The sequence below is a fragment of the Podarcis gaigeae genome (assembly GCF_964106915.1).
Source record: "Podarcis gaigeae genome assembly, chromosome: 13".
Taxonomy (NCBI): Eukaryota; Metazoa; Chordata; class Lepidosauria; order Squamata; family Lacertidae; genus Podarcis; species Podarcis gaigeae.
This window is the reverse complement of record NC_139689.1, coordinates 32,630,677-32,646,280: the sequence shown is the minus strand read 5'-3', so window position 1 is coordinate 32,646,280 and position 15,604 is coordinate 32,630,677. Positions and strand designations below refer to the sequence as shown.

General features: G+C 43.4%; 1 protein-coding gene across 1 annotated transcript; it reads right to left on the bottom strand.

Annotated features, from left to right (window-relative positions):
* Positions 1–233: 233 nt before the first annotated feature.
* EPOP (elongin BC and polycomb repressive complex 2 associated protein) lies at positions 234–15,604 on the bottom strand. Its single transcript, XM_083708745.1, has one exon. The coding sequence runs from the start codon at positions 9,611–9,613 to the stop codon at positions 7,721–7,723; it is 1,893 nt and encodes a 630-aa protein (XP_083564871.1). The 5' UTR covers positions 9,614–15,604; the 3' UTR covers positions 234–7,720.

Here is a 15,604-nt window from a genome sequence, read left to right as displayed (position 1 = left end):
ACTGGGGAAAGGAACCTGAGAAACTCACCTCTACTTTGTATTCCCCCCTCCATACAACTCCACTAAAAATAGTAATAACATAACACAGTCTATATAACTCTCTGAACTGAGAGCACCTGAGTCTGGCAGATAGGGAAACACACTATAGTTCTGTTTGTGAGAGGTTTTTAAATTTTTTTCAGCCTTTTCAAAAAGCAGTTGCACTGTACAAAAGGTTGTTGCTGATTTAAAAAAAAAAGTATTTTACTTATTTTTGTCCATTTCTTCCCCCAAATAATCTAAGGAGGCCTGCTCGCTCTCTCCCTTGTAAAAAGTGGATCTTCCGATCACCCTTTTTGAACTAATTTGAAAGCTGCCACCACTCTGTTGTGAACAATTATTATATTATGTTGCTAAAATATGAGTTTACTTTGGGAGCTGTAGAAAAAACTAACACAAATTCTCAGGCATGTTTACTCAATTTCTTTCTGAGTTCAAGTGGGTTTACTCCCCTATGCATGGAAAAAAACGCCACCCATAGCCAAAGTGTTGCATCAACTAAAATTTTACTCAGACTAGACCCATTCAAGGACCTAAGTTAGTCATACCCATTCATTTCAATGGGTCTCCTCTATGACTAACATTGGATACAATATTGCAACACTATAATTAAAGGAGCAAAGTTACTGGTACTCATTCATTTCAGTGGTTCTACTCTGACTATGAATACCATTGGATGCAATATTGCAATACTACAGTGACCTGGACTAAGCACCATTGAATACATTGAAACTTGCTAGCAGGCAAACATACACCCACTGTTTGCTTTTCTTCCTATATATTCATGGTGCTTTAAGGACACAATCTAGGGGGGAAATTCTTATGGAACTCACATAAGAGGATATTAGCTTTAAAGCCCCAGGAAAAAACACACACCAATGACTGCTTCTTTATATTTCCCCCACTGGAAATTTTTGATGTGTTCAATTTGCCCATCTTCAGCTTCTATCAAATATTTTAAGATCTTAAGTTATTTGTGTCTATTTATAGCATTGCAAAACACTACCAAAAATATTTCAGAAAGATACAGCGAGTTGCCAAGGAATTTTAGAAGGATGTAAAAAGGGCATTTACAGATGGGGAGAAGAGGGATTGTTATATTCTGCACACAGAATAATTCCATGTTGTTGAGAACTTGTTTAAGGGATACGAGAGAGAATATTTATTTAGGCATTTCATGGAATGCAATTCCAGAACGTATATCTATTTTACACACTCATCCATATGCTTTCTTCCCATCTGTTAATAGGCTACAGACACCACTTTCTTGGAAGTAAGCCCAGCTGCACTCAATGGGGCTTCCGTCTGAGCAGAGACATGCACAGGATTGCACTGTGTGATCTCATCCATTTCAGTGGAACCAACTTACAAGGGCGTGATTTAAAGTCAAAGTCAGAAGTAAATCTCAGTAGGATTTACTCCCAGTTACGTAAATGCGCTGAGGACAACAGATTCAGGACTGCTGCCTCAACTGGCTAACTTTAATCTAGACTCAGTTTAAGCAAAATAAGCAGGCGGAACTTCTTCCAACTACTGTTGTTTTCTACAAGTATCTGTCTTAGCAAAAACACACACACATAAGGCATAAATAGAACCCTGTGATGAAAGTGCAACAGTGCTGCAGAGATGATATTGGCTTCTACAAGTAAGGCTTAAATCGTTTTTTGTTTTAAATTTCTTGCACAAGAATAAAGTCTTTGTACACGGCATGAAGCATTTCATGCATTTTTAGTTCTGCAATGCAGTTGTGAAACCTATCATTGTTTAGAACAGTGGATCCCAAACCTTTTCGCCTCCATGGGCCACTTGAAAATTGCTGAGGCTCTTGGCAGACCACTTAGTGGTTTTTCTGCCTGGTGTAGCAACTGGGAATTCACTGTGCCAGATGCTGTATGGCTTTTAATTGTATTTCTATTGCTTCTTTTATTCCGTACGATTAAAACTACAATGCAATAAAATGCAATAGAAGAAACGAAAGAAAGACAAATACAATTTTTAAATATCAGACCAACTGAATGGAGCCTGTGGACCAAAGTCTGGGAACTCCTGGGCTAGAATGTGCAACTGATTTGAAAATGCCCCCACTTTCACAGCCTATCTTGCACTGATAACATTGACATATGCCAACAGGGGCAGGGAGAAGAAAGAGAGGCTCCAAGGACCATTGCAGACAGTGTCCAAAATGTCATCAGCTACCACTACACAAACTGTAAATATTCTTGCATTTCTAGGAAAAAGCTCAGAGGTCATCCCTGCCAGTAGTAGGCAGACTGAGCTGGCTGGTTCTGGTGAAAGATGGCACTGCTAGCAAAGGTGAGCAAATTGCCAAGTTATTTAAGCTCTTATTATGGTTATTACTACTACTGGAGTGGGTGCCGCTACTGTCTGGATTTCATAACTTCCGACACCTCAAAACCATGCCAAACATTTGGGAACGCGTGTGTCTCCCTGGCAAAGGTGGCAATTGGCAGATAAATTAGGTTACATCTTTAAAAACCTCATATTTTCACAGGGATCGGACAATACACATTTGCCAAATAATCTGACTGTAATGGCCACCTTTGAAAGGGCCATTCCTCAGGTGAAAACTAAGAAGTTCCCATGTTTACATGCACTCAAAATAGCCAGGGCTGTTGCTTAGCAGAAGATAACTTTGAAACAATAATAACAAAGAAAATAAGAGAACAATACATACAACTTTAAAAGCACACATTTGGATCTTTCTTACACTCTTTGGACATATGTGTGAATGTTCTCCATGCTGCATTTTTTTTTTAAAAAAGTCACTTTTAAAATTTACGTACAGGCTAGCAAATATGGAATGTATATTTGCATCACAGCTGCAGGAATGACGTGCACATTTAGTGTCGTGTATGAAAAAAATTCTCTATGAATGCACCTGAAACTGGTACATTGCAGCTTACAAAAATCCAGCAACTTCCCATCTGTGAAACACACTCAAAGAGACAAAACCTGGTGAGGTGTGTTCTCATCAATTTCAATGGAGGAAGCAGACCAGGGCACAATTTACTTTGGACGAATGCTTCCTCCACAGAAATAAATGGGTCTATATACATGTATACACATGTTCCATCTGATCATCAGAGGAAATGTGATGTTCTGTATTTAGAGAAAGGAGATTGCAACCCTGCTCTACAGAATACTACTCCTGGTAACCCTGGATGAAATATCACTGGATGAAATAACCTTTTCAGCTGAAGCTGTTTTTTTTAAAAAAAAAAAAATTAATGGCAACTGTTTTTAGATGTTTTAAACTGTTTTTTTTTTATATAGAACCTTTTTTCGGGGTGGGGAAAAGGATGTGGTTTGCTACCCTAAGGAGGAACGGTGGGATAATGAAGTTAATATATAATTTATCACCATCATCCTATAATCCATGGGATTTTTGCCACTAAAGAAGCAGGACTGCACTCCTGTAACGTGCTTCCAGAGAAGTAAATTAAGTGGGACTTGTTTCACAAGCAAAGATGTTTAGCACTGCAGCCCTAGTCTCTGAGGTGCTTCCAAACCTGGCAGCTGCTAATACTTTCCCGAAGAATACAAATCAGGATAGGTATATGCACACATTGTGTACTCGTAATTTCTTCCTGCACGTTACCATACACATACATAAACCACATGTGTTTTGTACGCACAAGCTGACAACATAAGCATTCATGTGATAAGTACGTGCTCTTTCCAACGTGTAAAAAAAAGGTGGGGCTGGCGAGTTGAATACCACCACACCAAGCCTTGAAAAAGGAACACGTATCTATGCATAGCTGCATGTACATTTTAAAGAACAATGAAACTGAAATTATATGCAAATTATACACACACACAAACGAGATGGGGCACAATCCGCCTGGAAGTTCTCCTGCGTGATCTCTCTAGAGATGATCGGGTGATGCACAAGATGGGTTCTCATGCACCTCCCATTCAAAGGGGTTTGTGAAAGAGGAACTCCTGGTGGATGGTGCCTGTGATTCCTGTGTAGCAAGTGGGGCAGCTGAACCAGAGAAGAGGTTATTCTTTCCTTATATAATGAGATACGTAGAATGTCCCTGCTAACTGCAATCTCCTGTTTGTGCCAGACCAAAAAAAGAGAGCAAATCTTCTATTTGCTGCTTTCTCGTGCTTGTTAACAGTTGAGAGTATTTATTATATTTATATAAAGGAAAGGGAGAGGGGATCATTGTGTTTAAGCCCTGATCCTGAGGAGAAGGCTGTGTATGCATGCACACTGTAGTACCTGCAGATAAATTACACAATTTATGTGTGTGTGCATAGGGATCTCCTGAGGTGTAAGACATGCATTTTCCCTCTCTGAATGTAACACCCCCAAATTCCGTAGCCTTCTGCATACTGGTCAATATGCTCTGGAAACCTCATTCCACAAACTGCTTTCACTGATTGTTGTGTCTTTTGAAGCTGCTCCCCCCACCCCTATTTTAACAAATCCCTTCTATGTCATGTTTCATACTGAATTTCCTTCCTTCCTTCCTTCCTTCCTATCACTCTTTCTTTCTGATTCTCTCTTGTCCGGCTCACTATTACAAAACTCCCAATTAAGTTAAAGGTAGAAATTGAAAGGGAGGGAGGAGCAGGGAGAGGACATGTCAATATTTGGCCTCCACTGAATTCCACATTCCTCCGAAAATAAGGTGTGCAGTTAAATGAACAGGGCTGTCTGCCTGGCAAACACCAGGACCCCTCCCTTCTTTTATGCAAAGTTGGGCTCAAATTTTGAACACAATAAGACAGGGCTGAGAAGGGTTGTGAGGCGGTTTTTGAAGAAAATTAAGACAGCAGCAAGAAGAAAAATCTCCCCACCCCCGTCATATTCCTCCAGTTTTCCCAAGTCACCAGAACAGCCAAAAAGACCAGGCTATACAAGTTGACAGGAAAATAAAATAAAAAGCCCACAACCCTCTTTTTTTCCTTCTGATATCAGCAAAAACAACTTACGATCTAGGCAACAAATATTCAAAGCTGGTTACTGAAAAGGGGGAGTTTTCAGTCACAACAATGTTAATTTAGTCCTCCACATACAAAGCACCCAAGTTTTGTTGTGTTCCCAGGAATAATCTGGTTTCATTCTTTTTGTTGTTGGGGGGAAATAATCTGGGGGCAATTAAGGTGGAAATCCTCCTTCATCAAGATAGCCCAAATGAATGTATTCTACCCAAGAGAATTCATACAAACTAATTTAAACCCATTTTTCCCCCTTTAGGGGCATGGGAAAGCTACTCCTCATTTCCTTTCAAAATTGATTTGAACAATACAAATTCCCCTTTCTCTCCAACAAAAATGCAGGTTGGCAAAGGGAAAAAATAAACCAACAGAACTACACTAAGCATATTTACTGAGTTCCACTGGAATTCCACCCTTATTCCTCTCAAAAAGAGTGTCAAGACTGCTGCCTGCAGAAGGCAGAATATTTTGGCCAGGGGAAGCGGGGGGAAAAGGTTTCGCTATTTTAAACATGTTTAATCAGAAGTGAGTACCAGAAATTGCAACATGGGGTTATTCCCTTGCAATTGTGTCCAGGATTGCACCTTTTAAAAGCATCTTATTTTCTCCGTTCCAAGTTCTCTTTGACTCACTGCCACTTCCAAAAATCCGTGAAACTCAAGAAGCCAGAATTTCCCCTAAGTTGAAATCTGCAATTTTAATCCATTATTTATTTTGTTTTATTTTCCCCAGGTAAGATTCTTGGGGAGGTGAGGAGGAGAAAATGTTGGTTTAATAGAAGGAAGGTGGGAACAAAGACAGTCCAAAATATGACAATTACCCGGAGCAGTAAAAACAAGTCTATAATGGGGGCTTACTTCCAGATAAACATGTTTCAACCTTTGGGTTTAATTCCCAATAATTCCAGAAATATTCACCTTATAGAGAACAACCCTTTCTTTGCACTGATTAAAAAACCGTTCTGTGACCTCCACTGATTGTACAGCAACTCCAGAGTAACAGTTCTGGCTTGTGCCCTGAGATCCAATTTTGAAACGGGGGAAATATATAGCTTGAGGTTTGGTTTTGATTTCAGGCAGGCAGGGAAACCTCTGAAGACAAAGAGGAATAATAAAAGGAAAGAACATTTGTTTGTATCAGGGAGGGAGGGGGTGTAGTTTCCTCTGACAGTGTGGTTGGGGGGGGAGAGAATCTCTTTTTTCTGCATTCCACTTTGGAGATCAAATTGTCCATCTGCATTTCATTGCAAATTTGCCCCTGGATCCAATTTCTTTTTCCAGTAAATTTTTAAATAAACAGAATGTTACCGAAGGCTACTTAAAAGTCAGGGTTCTATTAGGCAACAAACAACAACCTCCTTTTTAAAAAACACAACTGTTTCAAGTAACCCTTTTCTCTCCCTCTCTTTCTTTCTTTTGGTTCAAGCAAGATCAGGGATTTATTTATCTTTTTTCTTTTTCCCAAATGAAGTTGCATCACCCACTTCTGCACCTTTTCAGCAGACAGTAGAATATACTTAATTTTGCTTAAAATCACTTTTTGCACCATTCAACACGCACACACAAACAATCAATCCCAAATTTAGGCAAAAAGAAGGGGGGTAAATCCATTCTACTAAAAAAAAAATCCCCTTGCAAAATTCTGCTGTTGGGGATAAAACAGTCACTTTTGTCTTGCTTTAGTTTTAATCAGGAAACGGATGGAGGCTGGGGGGGAGGAGGAGTGATGCTTTGATGAGTTTAATGTGCGGTGGTTGAAAGGCCATGCCATTTCTCTTCCAAATTAAGGAAGAAAGGTGGGGGAGGGGAGGGGAGTATACTTTTAACTTGGCAAATGAGGGAGGGGGAGAAGAGAAGGGTCTTTCACTGGGGAGGGGGAGGGGAGGCTGCCTTGAAACTTTCTCATTCCTCACAACACACCCACAACTCTTTTAAATTTCTCTGCATGGAGCAAACCACTCCAGATTAAAAGGAAGGGGGAGGTCAGCTATGCCCCAAACTTCCTTTGTGTCTTTTTCCCCCTAACAGACCTTTCCTGCCCTCCCCATATTAAAATGTTGTGCATATTAAGCCAAAGTATTGCTACCATAAATACCTTTTTTTAAAAAATTACACAACACCAAATTTTGTTCTCCAATCTCTTACACTCTTTCAGTACTGCTGTGTTTTTTGTGTGAGTGGTTTTTTTTTTTCATTTTAAATCATCAGTTACTCCACACTTGAGGCCTACTTCCAACCAAGGTTCAAATTTCAACATTTCAGAAGTTGTGGGATCTTTTGAAGAAAGTGAGGAATGAGAAAGCTCTTTAAAACAAAGCTTTTGTTCTTTTTAAAGTAAAGGAATGCCAGAAATTCCATTTGTCAAGGCATCCTCGAAGGTTAAAAAAAAAAAGTAATCATGATTGGAAAGTCGGATCTCTTCCTACCCTATTTAACACATTTACTTGAAAATAAGTTCCACTGATTTCAGTAGAACCTACTTCTAAGAAACTGTGTTTTAAGATCACAAGCTGCTGTCACCAACATACTTATTTGGAATTAAAGGCCACTGAAACAAAAAATGTTACAGCCGAGTAAATTTTTTTTTTCAGATTGCAATATCAGATTCTCCATCTCTCTTTTTTTGGCTACATATTCAATTCGCTTTGTCCCCCATCAAAAAAAAAAAAAGTCAACCTGTTGCACGTAAACCAGCTTATATCCTCCATCTAGAAGTCCTCTAAACGGTATCCCCGGAATTTCAGGCTGGGGGGCACGGGGATGGCATTGCCCCCCAGCTGCCAGGTCCAAAGCGGGTGCGTTTTGGAGAGGGCGCACGAGTCTTTTACGCACAGAGAGGACGCAGGACACAGATCCCCATCAGAGCCGACGACCAAAGCGGGCGTACAGGGAAAGGTACCCATCAAAGAAAACGGATTCCTGGCGGGAGCCGGGCTGGTGTGGAGCAAGCGTTTGCAAGGCGGCGTGGCCCCCTTTTTGGTCGTCTTCCTCGAAATCTTTGGGGGCCTCCCTTTGGCCTGCCTTTCCTGCTCGGCACGTCTGCGTTTAGCGTTCCTTTCTAAGTCGCTGCCGCTTTTGGCCAGGTTGAGGAGGCCGGCTCTGGAGGCGGAGGAACTCCCTTTGGCCTGCTCGGCCCTGCGCAAACCTTTCCCGTCCACATTGAAGCCTTTGGCGTAGCACCACAGCTTGGACTGCCTGATAAGCCTGTCGAATTGAGCTTCCCTCCCCGACCCTTCCTTGGAGTCCTGGTGCAGACCTGATTCCTCAGCCTTGTCCGGCTCGCCAACCTGGAGGTCCTCACTGGAGCAAAGGAAGTCGGCGTCCTTGGAGAAGTCTTCGCGCTCCGGGGCGCGCAACTCCGAAGCTTCCCGAAAGCCTCGCTTTGGCTGCAGGCCCTCGCTGGGGCTGCTGGGACGGGCAGGGAAGACGGGAGAGCTCCTCGCCTCCTGCTTTACTCGGGGTTCCGGGTCCTCACGCGGGGGCACCTTTGGCGCGGTGTTAGGAGCCGGCTTGAAACTTTCCAAAGTGGAGGCGCGCAGCGTCCTGGCCCAGAAGAGTAAGTTCGGGTCAGGGCGCAAGGCTTTGGCTACGCCAGAGAGGGCTTGAGGAGAGGCAGCTTGGGGTGGGATCCGAGGAAGCGCCGCCTGCCTGTAGCGGGTACTCTGCACCGAGTCCCCGCTACACAGGGAGCTGCTTTCCGAGCCGGAGGAGCTGCCTTCTTCGCTGCTGCAAGATGACTCTTCGTCGTCGTCGTCGTCTTCGTCGTCCTCTTCCGAGGAGTCGCTGGAGCTGGCCGGACTGGACGCGCCGCTGGAATCCGAGTCGCTGGAGTAGCCGGCCGACGTGCCTTGCCTCTTGGGGCCCGCGAAGGATGCCGAGCGACCCTTCTCCTTGCCCAGGCACCCGCAAGCCGAGCGCTTGGTGCGCCCGGCCTCCGCCTCGCCGGGCGCTTGGCCGGTGCCGTGCGCCCTGACGGCCGAGTGGAGGAGCTGCAAGTCGCCGGGGTAAGCGCTCAGCACGCCGGCCAGGAGCTGCTCTCGGCCGCTGCGGCTGTAGCTCTTCGGCAGTGGCGCCGCTTTCTCGTAGCCTCTGGCGAACGGGGCCCCTAAGAGCGCGTCCCGTTTGGCGCAGCCGGCACCCACGTTGGCGCGAAAGGCGCCGTCGGCTGCGCTGTACGCGGGAAGTAACCGGGGCCTGTTGAACAGGTCCCCGGCTTCCCTCCTCTTGCTTTTCCTCTTCCTCTTCCTCTTCCTGGGGGCCAGGGCCTTGCAAGAGGTGCAGAGGGCCTCCAGGTCCGCCTTGGAGATGAGCGAGCACTTGACGGCGCGCGTTGGCACGGACTGGATGGCTTTGAGGGTGCGCAGCTCCTTCAGGTCGCAGCGGCGGCTCTGGATCTTGAGGCTTTCCATCTTCTTGCTCACGGTGGCCCTCGGGATGTCCTTAAACAGGTCGCTGAAGACCTGCGTCAGGGCGAACATCCGCGTGCCGTTGATCTGCAAGTAGCCCAAAGTGATGCCGTCGATTTCCTGGTAGCCAGCTTGGAAATCTCCATTGTAATCCACGGTGGCGGCGGCAGGAGCCACCCCGCAGGTCAGGAACATGTTTGTTTATCTGCTTATTCGTAAAAAAGGGGGGGCTTCGCAGCCACCAGCGAGGGGGGAGCTAGAAAGAGGGGTTCCTCTCCCAACCCCTCCTCATGCTCCCTCCTACCCCCCAAAACCAACCCGCCGCCGTTGAGTGATGAATTTTCCTTTCGAAGGCATCCCTTGACGCTCCAGAGCCGCCTTTTCTCGCTGCCTTTCTTTCTAGCTCCACTCTAGAAATCCAGAGAGGGTTGCAAAGGAGAAGATTGTGGTCTTGCCATGGTCCTTTCCCTCCTCCTCCTCCTGGTACCTTTCCTATCTTAGTCCAGCGGTGTGTGTTTGGTGGGGAGGGGAGGGAGGGAAGAAACAAGGAATCTCCCCCCTCTCAGCGTGCCTCTTTTTTTTTTTTTTTTAAAAAAGCTCTCCTTTGAATTTGCAGATAGATCTTTAAAACCAACGAAGTCCACAGCCGAAGAAAAAGAGAGACAGTAGCACACACATTAAAAAAAACAAACCACACAACCCGTAAAAGAGGTTTTTAAAAGCACCCAGGTTGCACACCAAAATCCTTGTCATGTCCACCTTTCCCCCACCCCCCTTTGGCTTCTTTCTTCAAGACAGACTTGGAAGTACAGTATATTATAGGAAACACCCCACGAAATAATTTTCTCCAGAGCGTGAGCTGATTGGGTACTTTAACCTGGTGATGTCATAAAACCCCCAACATCGAACGCACACCCCCACCCCCACGTAAAACCCTCATATAAAAAACCCCCTTTCATTTAAGAGTCGATCTGACACTGTCCAAAGAAGTAAGAGGAGCTTCGTATATACATGTGAATTGAGAGGCGGAGGTTGTGAAAAGATTTTTATGTATGTGCCTACGTATGTAGCCCATACAGCCATTTCCCTGCCATTGCTCTCTACACAATCTCTGCAATCTTTTCAAAGTACTGCTTTTACATTAAAAAATAAAATCAAATCTGCAGTATCTGATATTTCCTTCGAACGTTTTTAATGTTTTAATACTTGCCAACTGTATTACATTTGAAGGCCCCCCTCCCCCACCTACCAAATCTCTAGCTAGGATTATATATTGTCATAGGCTTTTTTACAAAGCTGCTGTATTGGGAGGCAAATACAATGTTCTTTGATAGCTTTCTGTCTTTGGGAATGCTTTTTGGAGTGGGGAGAGGGTGATAGCCTTTAGAATTTTATTTTTAAAACCCCCCCCCCACTAAGCTTAAGAATGACAGGCACCCATCAGTTTGCACAAGAATGGCTTGCTCTTTTAAAAACCAGATCATTTTTTTTGCTCTGCAATAATTACACCCTCTATAACATAATTATTATTATTTAAGCATCTTTCATTACTGTTTTCCCCCCATGAATCTTTTGTCTCTTTGTACCTTTCCCAGATATGTTTTCTTCCTTTCGCCAACCTTCTGAATGAATTGTGTTTTTTAATGAGCTCTTCTTGAGTCCTCACCTTTTTTTTTTTAAGAAATAGGAGAGTATGGGGAGGCAACCGTTTTGTTACTTACTTATAACAATATATGTGTCTCAATACAGCAGGAAGTTGTCCAGTTCCAATGTCATTTGAAGTGAATGGGAGCTGTGCAAGAACGAAGGGCGCTGATTCTGTGGGTTTTATGTAAAAATCTGTGGGTTGCATTTTCTAGCTCAAAACAGTATGTAAAGAGATTTGACAAACAAAATAACCAGAGTGAAAAACCAGCTTATTTTCTTTGAAGTAAGAAAGGTTTTTGTTCTTACATGGAATTGTATCTTTTCACAACTGCACCCCGACCCCCCACAAAAAAATTAAAATTAAAATTGGTGGTTAGGTACAAAGGATACCTCCACACTTTTCATGCCTACACTGCTACATAAAGACTGACCAAATGTTTTCAAATTCAGCTCTCTGTGGTATGTTCTAGACTTCTCAATTGATTCAATGGCCCATTGAATTTGCAACCATTAAGCATCTTAGGTGATTTCCTGTATTTTGCCAGTAAACAAGTTGCTGTACAAAAGATTCACAAACAAAGCCTTGGTCTTAACTATTAAAATATACAAGCCACAATTGCGTTGGAATTGAAAGGGCAGGTTTGATTCTATTTCTCTTCTAAATATTCCATAAAATCTCTTTCCGGCCCATTAAAAAAGAAAAAGGAAAAAAACATAGGGAGTTTCCCATCAGACATGTAAAAAGTTCAGCATTGTCTATGAATGCTCTCCACTTTGATGTGTATATGTCTTATAAATCCTGTTCAGTCTGTAAGGTGTCAAATGCCATTGATATACAGTTTTTGCATATGATTCGCATTTGCCTCTGTTAAGCCTACAGGTTGTCGGAATTAACCGAGATCAAAGAATCGTAGTACGTTCCATTCTGTGGGGTCAGAAATGATTATTGATCCTGTTTTTATATAAAATAACCAGCTATATTCGCTTCTGTATAAAATTGTGCCTGAAGAAAGCTAGTTTGCAATCTGGTCTTTTGAATTTGAATCTCTTCCATTGTCAATTATTGGAGGTGGATTTTTACTGATTTCCATGGAATTTGCTTTCAAGTAAATATATATATATATTATGCTCAGGGTATCATAACCGTCAGGATGCTTAAGCAACAGTTTTGTCCAGTGCAGGGCAGGATGCGTAGATGTATAAGTACCATTAATTCATTAATTTTATTACATTTGTATGCCACCCTTCATCCGTAGATCTTGGGGCAGCCAACGTAATTGGTGTGCCAGAATAGGTTTCCAAGTGTGTGTTTTCCGTACCAAGTGTGAAGAAGACTGTTGAGCAAAGAACAAGGAGCTGCACATCCCAACCCTTTTGTAGCACATGGGTAATTCCTCACTTGCCTCTGTGAGGAAACGGGTGTTGCAGTTGCTCTTGTGTTCTGCGGTGGGCATGATGTAACCCTCTGCTTCTCCTTGACTTCTCTGGAAAGGAGCCAGGAGCCACAATCCAGTACACAGCTAAACACCTTTCAGCCCATTGTTTACCTGCGCTGTTTCTCTTCAAGTTAGCCTGACGGATTTCCGGTGGGAAGGCGGCATCCTTTTGTTGTTGCTGCTGCTAAATTTATATGCATGCTTTCCCTTTCCACTAATCTACGTTCTTTCATTTAATTCCACCTGTCTTTAAAACATCCTCCTCGGGAAATGATTTCTTTGCATGTATTGCAAAAAAAAAAAAAAGTTTTTGTTTCGGAAGTTGATCTTAAGTCATTGATTTCTACCTCTGTGAAGGCACAACCCAGTGGGAAGTTCTCCTGCACAAGCTCCATTTATTAAGATTGGGGGCGGTGGTATTTGCGCAGGAGAACTTCTCCTGGACTGTACCCTTCCCTTTTTTTTTTACTCCTGATTTGGTAAAATGGACTCAGAGGAAAAGTGTCACCTTTGAGGGGGGGGGGGTTTCCCTATGTAAAATTGTCTTTAGGTGCAGAAATCCCCAGATTTTGTCCCTTCACCATACTTCATCGGTTTTGTCTTTGCTGTCTCTCCTTGTCTCTCATATCTATTCCACGCTGCCTACCTTTGTACACCATGATTATCCAACCACTCCTTCCTCTATATCTTTTATTCACTTCAGTATCTGATCCCTTTTCTCTGCTATTGTTACCCATGTTGTTGTTTCCCTTTGTAATGGGATCTGCCCCCCACCCACCCAGCCCAGCAATGCAGATTTGATATGGGGACTTAACATCCCCAGATTGGATCTGAATTCAACAGTGCTTTGTTGTTGTAAAAAAATAATTAACAATAAACGGAATTCACCAACCTTCAGGATATAGTGAGCTATGTGATTAAAAAAAAGCATGTTGTTATTTTGAATGCGGCTATTAATGTTGCCCTTGCTATATGTTTTGCAAAAATAAAAATCTGAATCTCTTTTTCTCAAGAATTCACAAACCGAAAAACGCAGCAGTTCCAATCACCGCAAACTGAAACACTTATTAAAATTTGTCATCCTGTAGCTTGTCCTTCCCTTGGAAATATTTTCTCCTTAAGGATACAGTACGTACTACTGTATGTATGTTTACTTGCAGGAATTTCATTTCAATCAACAAGGCCTGGGCTGTCCCCACTTACCTGAGAGTAGGGCTCTCAGGAGTCAATGAGATTTGCTTCTTAGTACATATTTATTGATTTCCACTATTAGCTTCCAAGCAAATTGTGTGTTTAGGGCAGGGATGGCAGTGGCTAGGAACACAATCTGTAAAATTTGAAACACTGGATCAGGATTATACCAAACCACTGGAGGAGTCCCTGATAGCTGACAACTTTATGAGTTGCGCAAAAGAAGGGGGGAGAGATTTGAAGTAAGGGGCATGTAACCTTATTTGCATGTATTTCTCATCAATTATGTCAGGGACCCAAAACCTCCGACTGTTGTTTCTATTGCCTTTTTTTTTTAACCCAATGGAAATAAATGGGAGATGCCTTTATGCCATTAATAAAGATGAAGGTTTCAGAAATCTTTCATTGGTTAAGAAAATGACCGCCTTCCCCTAAATAAAAATCCGCTTCTAATTCTCCCAGAAGAGAAAATTCTCTGTGTGTGTGTTTGTGTATGTGTATGTGTTCATGTTTGACTGTTTCATCCATTTGGGTTCTACTTGTTGCATGACACAGAGGTTTGGATGGGCATCTTAAAATAAGACTCCCCACTCCTTTTTGCAGATGTGAAGAGGAGGATCCCTGATTGGGTTTTTGTTTGTTTGTTTATTCCCACTGAATGCTCAAATTGCAGGCAGCCTAATCAAAGTAAAACAAGGGTGGAGGGAAGCTTGTTTGCTCAGGGTGGGCAGAATCCTCTGGGAAGGTCTCCTGCACAAGCCTTCCTGAAATGTGCATACTTTTGCAGTGCCATCTTATTTCAGCGCATTTTGTGCAGGAGAGCTTCCTCTGTGGCTGTGCCGTACACTCCAAGGGATTGTTTTCCTTTAAAAAAAAGAGAGAACCCTTGTAATTTGTACTTTTGGAGACGGGCAGGTAGAGAAATGCGCCCTTCCCCCTGGCTCTCTTAATTGTGCACACTTTCAAATGCACATCTGAGCACAAGGTTTTGCTCCACAACAACTGAAGCACTTGTAGCCGTCCTTGATTTCAACCTGCATGCTTGGTATGTGTTTAATAGAGCCGCTCTCGCCCTGGGGAGCTTCTGCCAACACACAATTCAGGACAGCCTACTTTTCTGTGCACGGAGAGCAATGATGGCTACCTACGAAGGGATCGAACTGGACGAGATGGGAGCAGGTCTGTGTGTCAAAACCCAACTATGCCCCATGCACAGAGAAAGCAGGTGGATATTAAACAGAATGAAACAGCGGGGGATGCACAGGTAGCGATGCTCAGATTCCCCTTTTCTGCATGCAGCTGGGCTCCAATACAAGAGGTGATCCTGGCTGGCGGGAGTGGGGTGGGGAGCAGCTTGGAGCAATGCACACAAGAAGGTAATGTTCAGCTCCTCTCCTCTGGTCAGACATTTACCGTACTCATAAAACTGGACCGCCACCCCGTTCTTTGTGTTCGGAACAGATCTGGTCTGGAACACAGATCTGGCATATTCATTTTGACTGTAGCAATAAGCTAGTCGGGACCAATTCAGGGTCCAAGAATTGCTGCTGCTGCTGCTGCTGCTTTTGTTTGGTGGGAGTTGACGGATTCCCTGTAAGTTTGCTTCAAGTGTGTACTTCAAAACATGCAAGTGTGAGAATACGGTGAAGGCTGCATGATACAGGTCTCCTCTGCTGGGAGCTGTGATTGTCTGCCTCTGAGTCCAGTCCCCTTGTGTGAAGCCTGTCTTTGCCCCCTGTGCAGAGTTTATGAAACGGCCCTTGGGTGCCGCAGGAGATGTTTTGTGTGAGTTTATTACTTCGCTGTCATACTCTTCAGTGCTAATCCAGATCTACCCCAGGAGAGTGTCATTCCCTTATAGACCTGTCACGTTTGGCCGTTGCTAAAGGAAACCAATTTTTTTTTCACCATT

Excerpts from the sequence above, each read along its gene's own strand:
- EPOP (XM_083708745.1), bottom strand. The coding sequence starts at position 9,613 with ATGTTCCTGACCTGCGGGGTGGCTCCTGCCGCCGCCACCGTGGATTAC.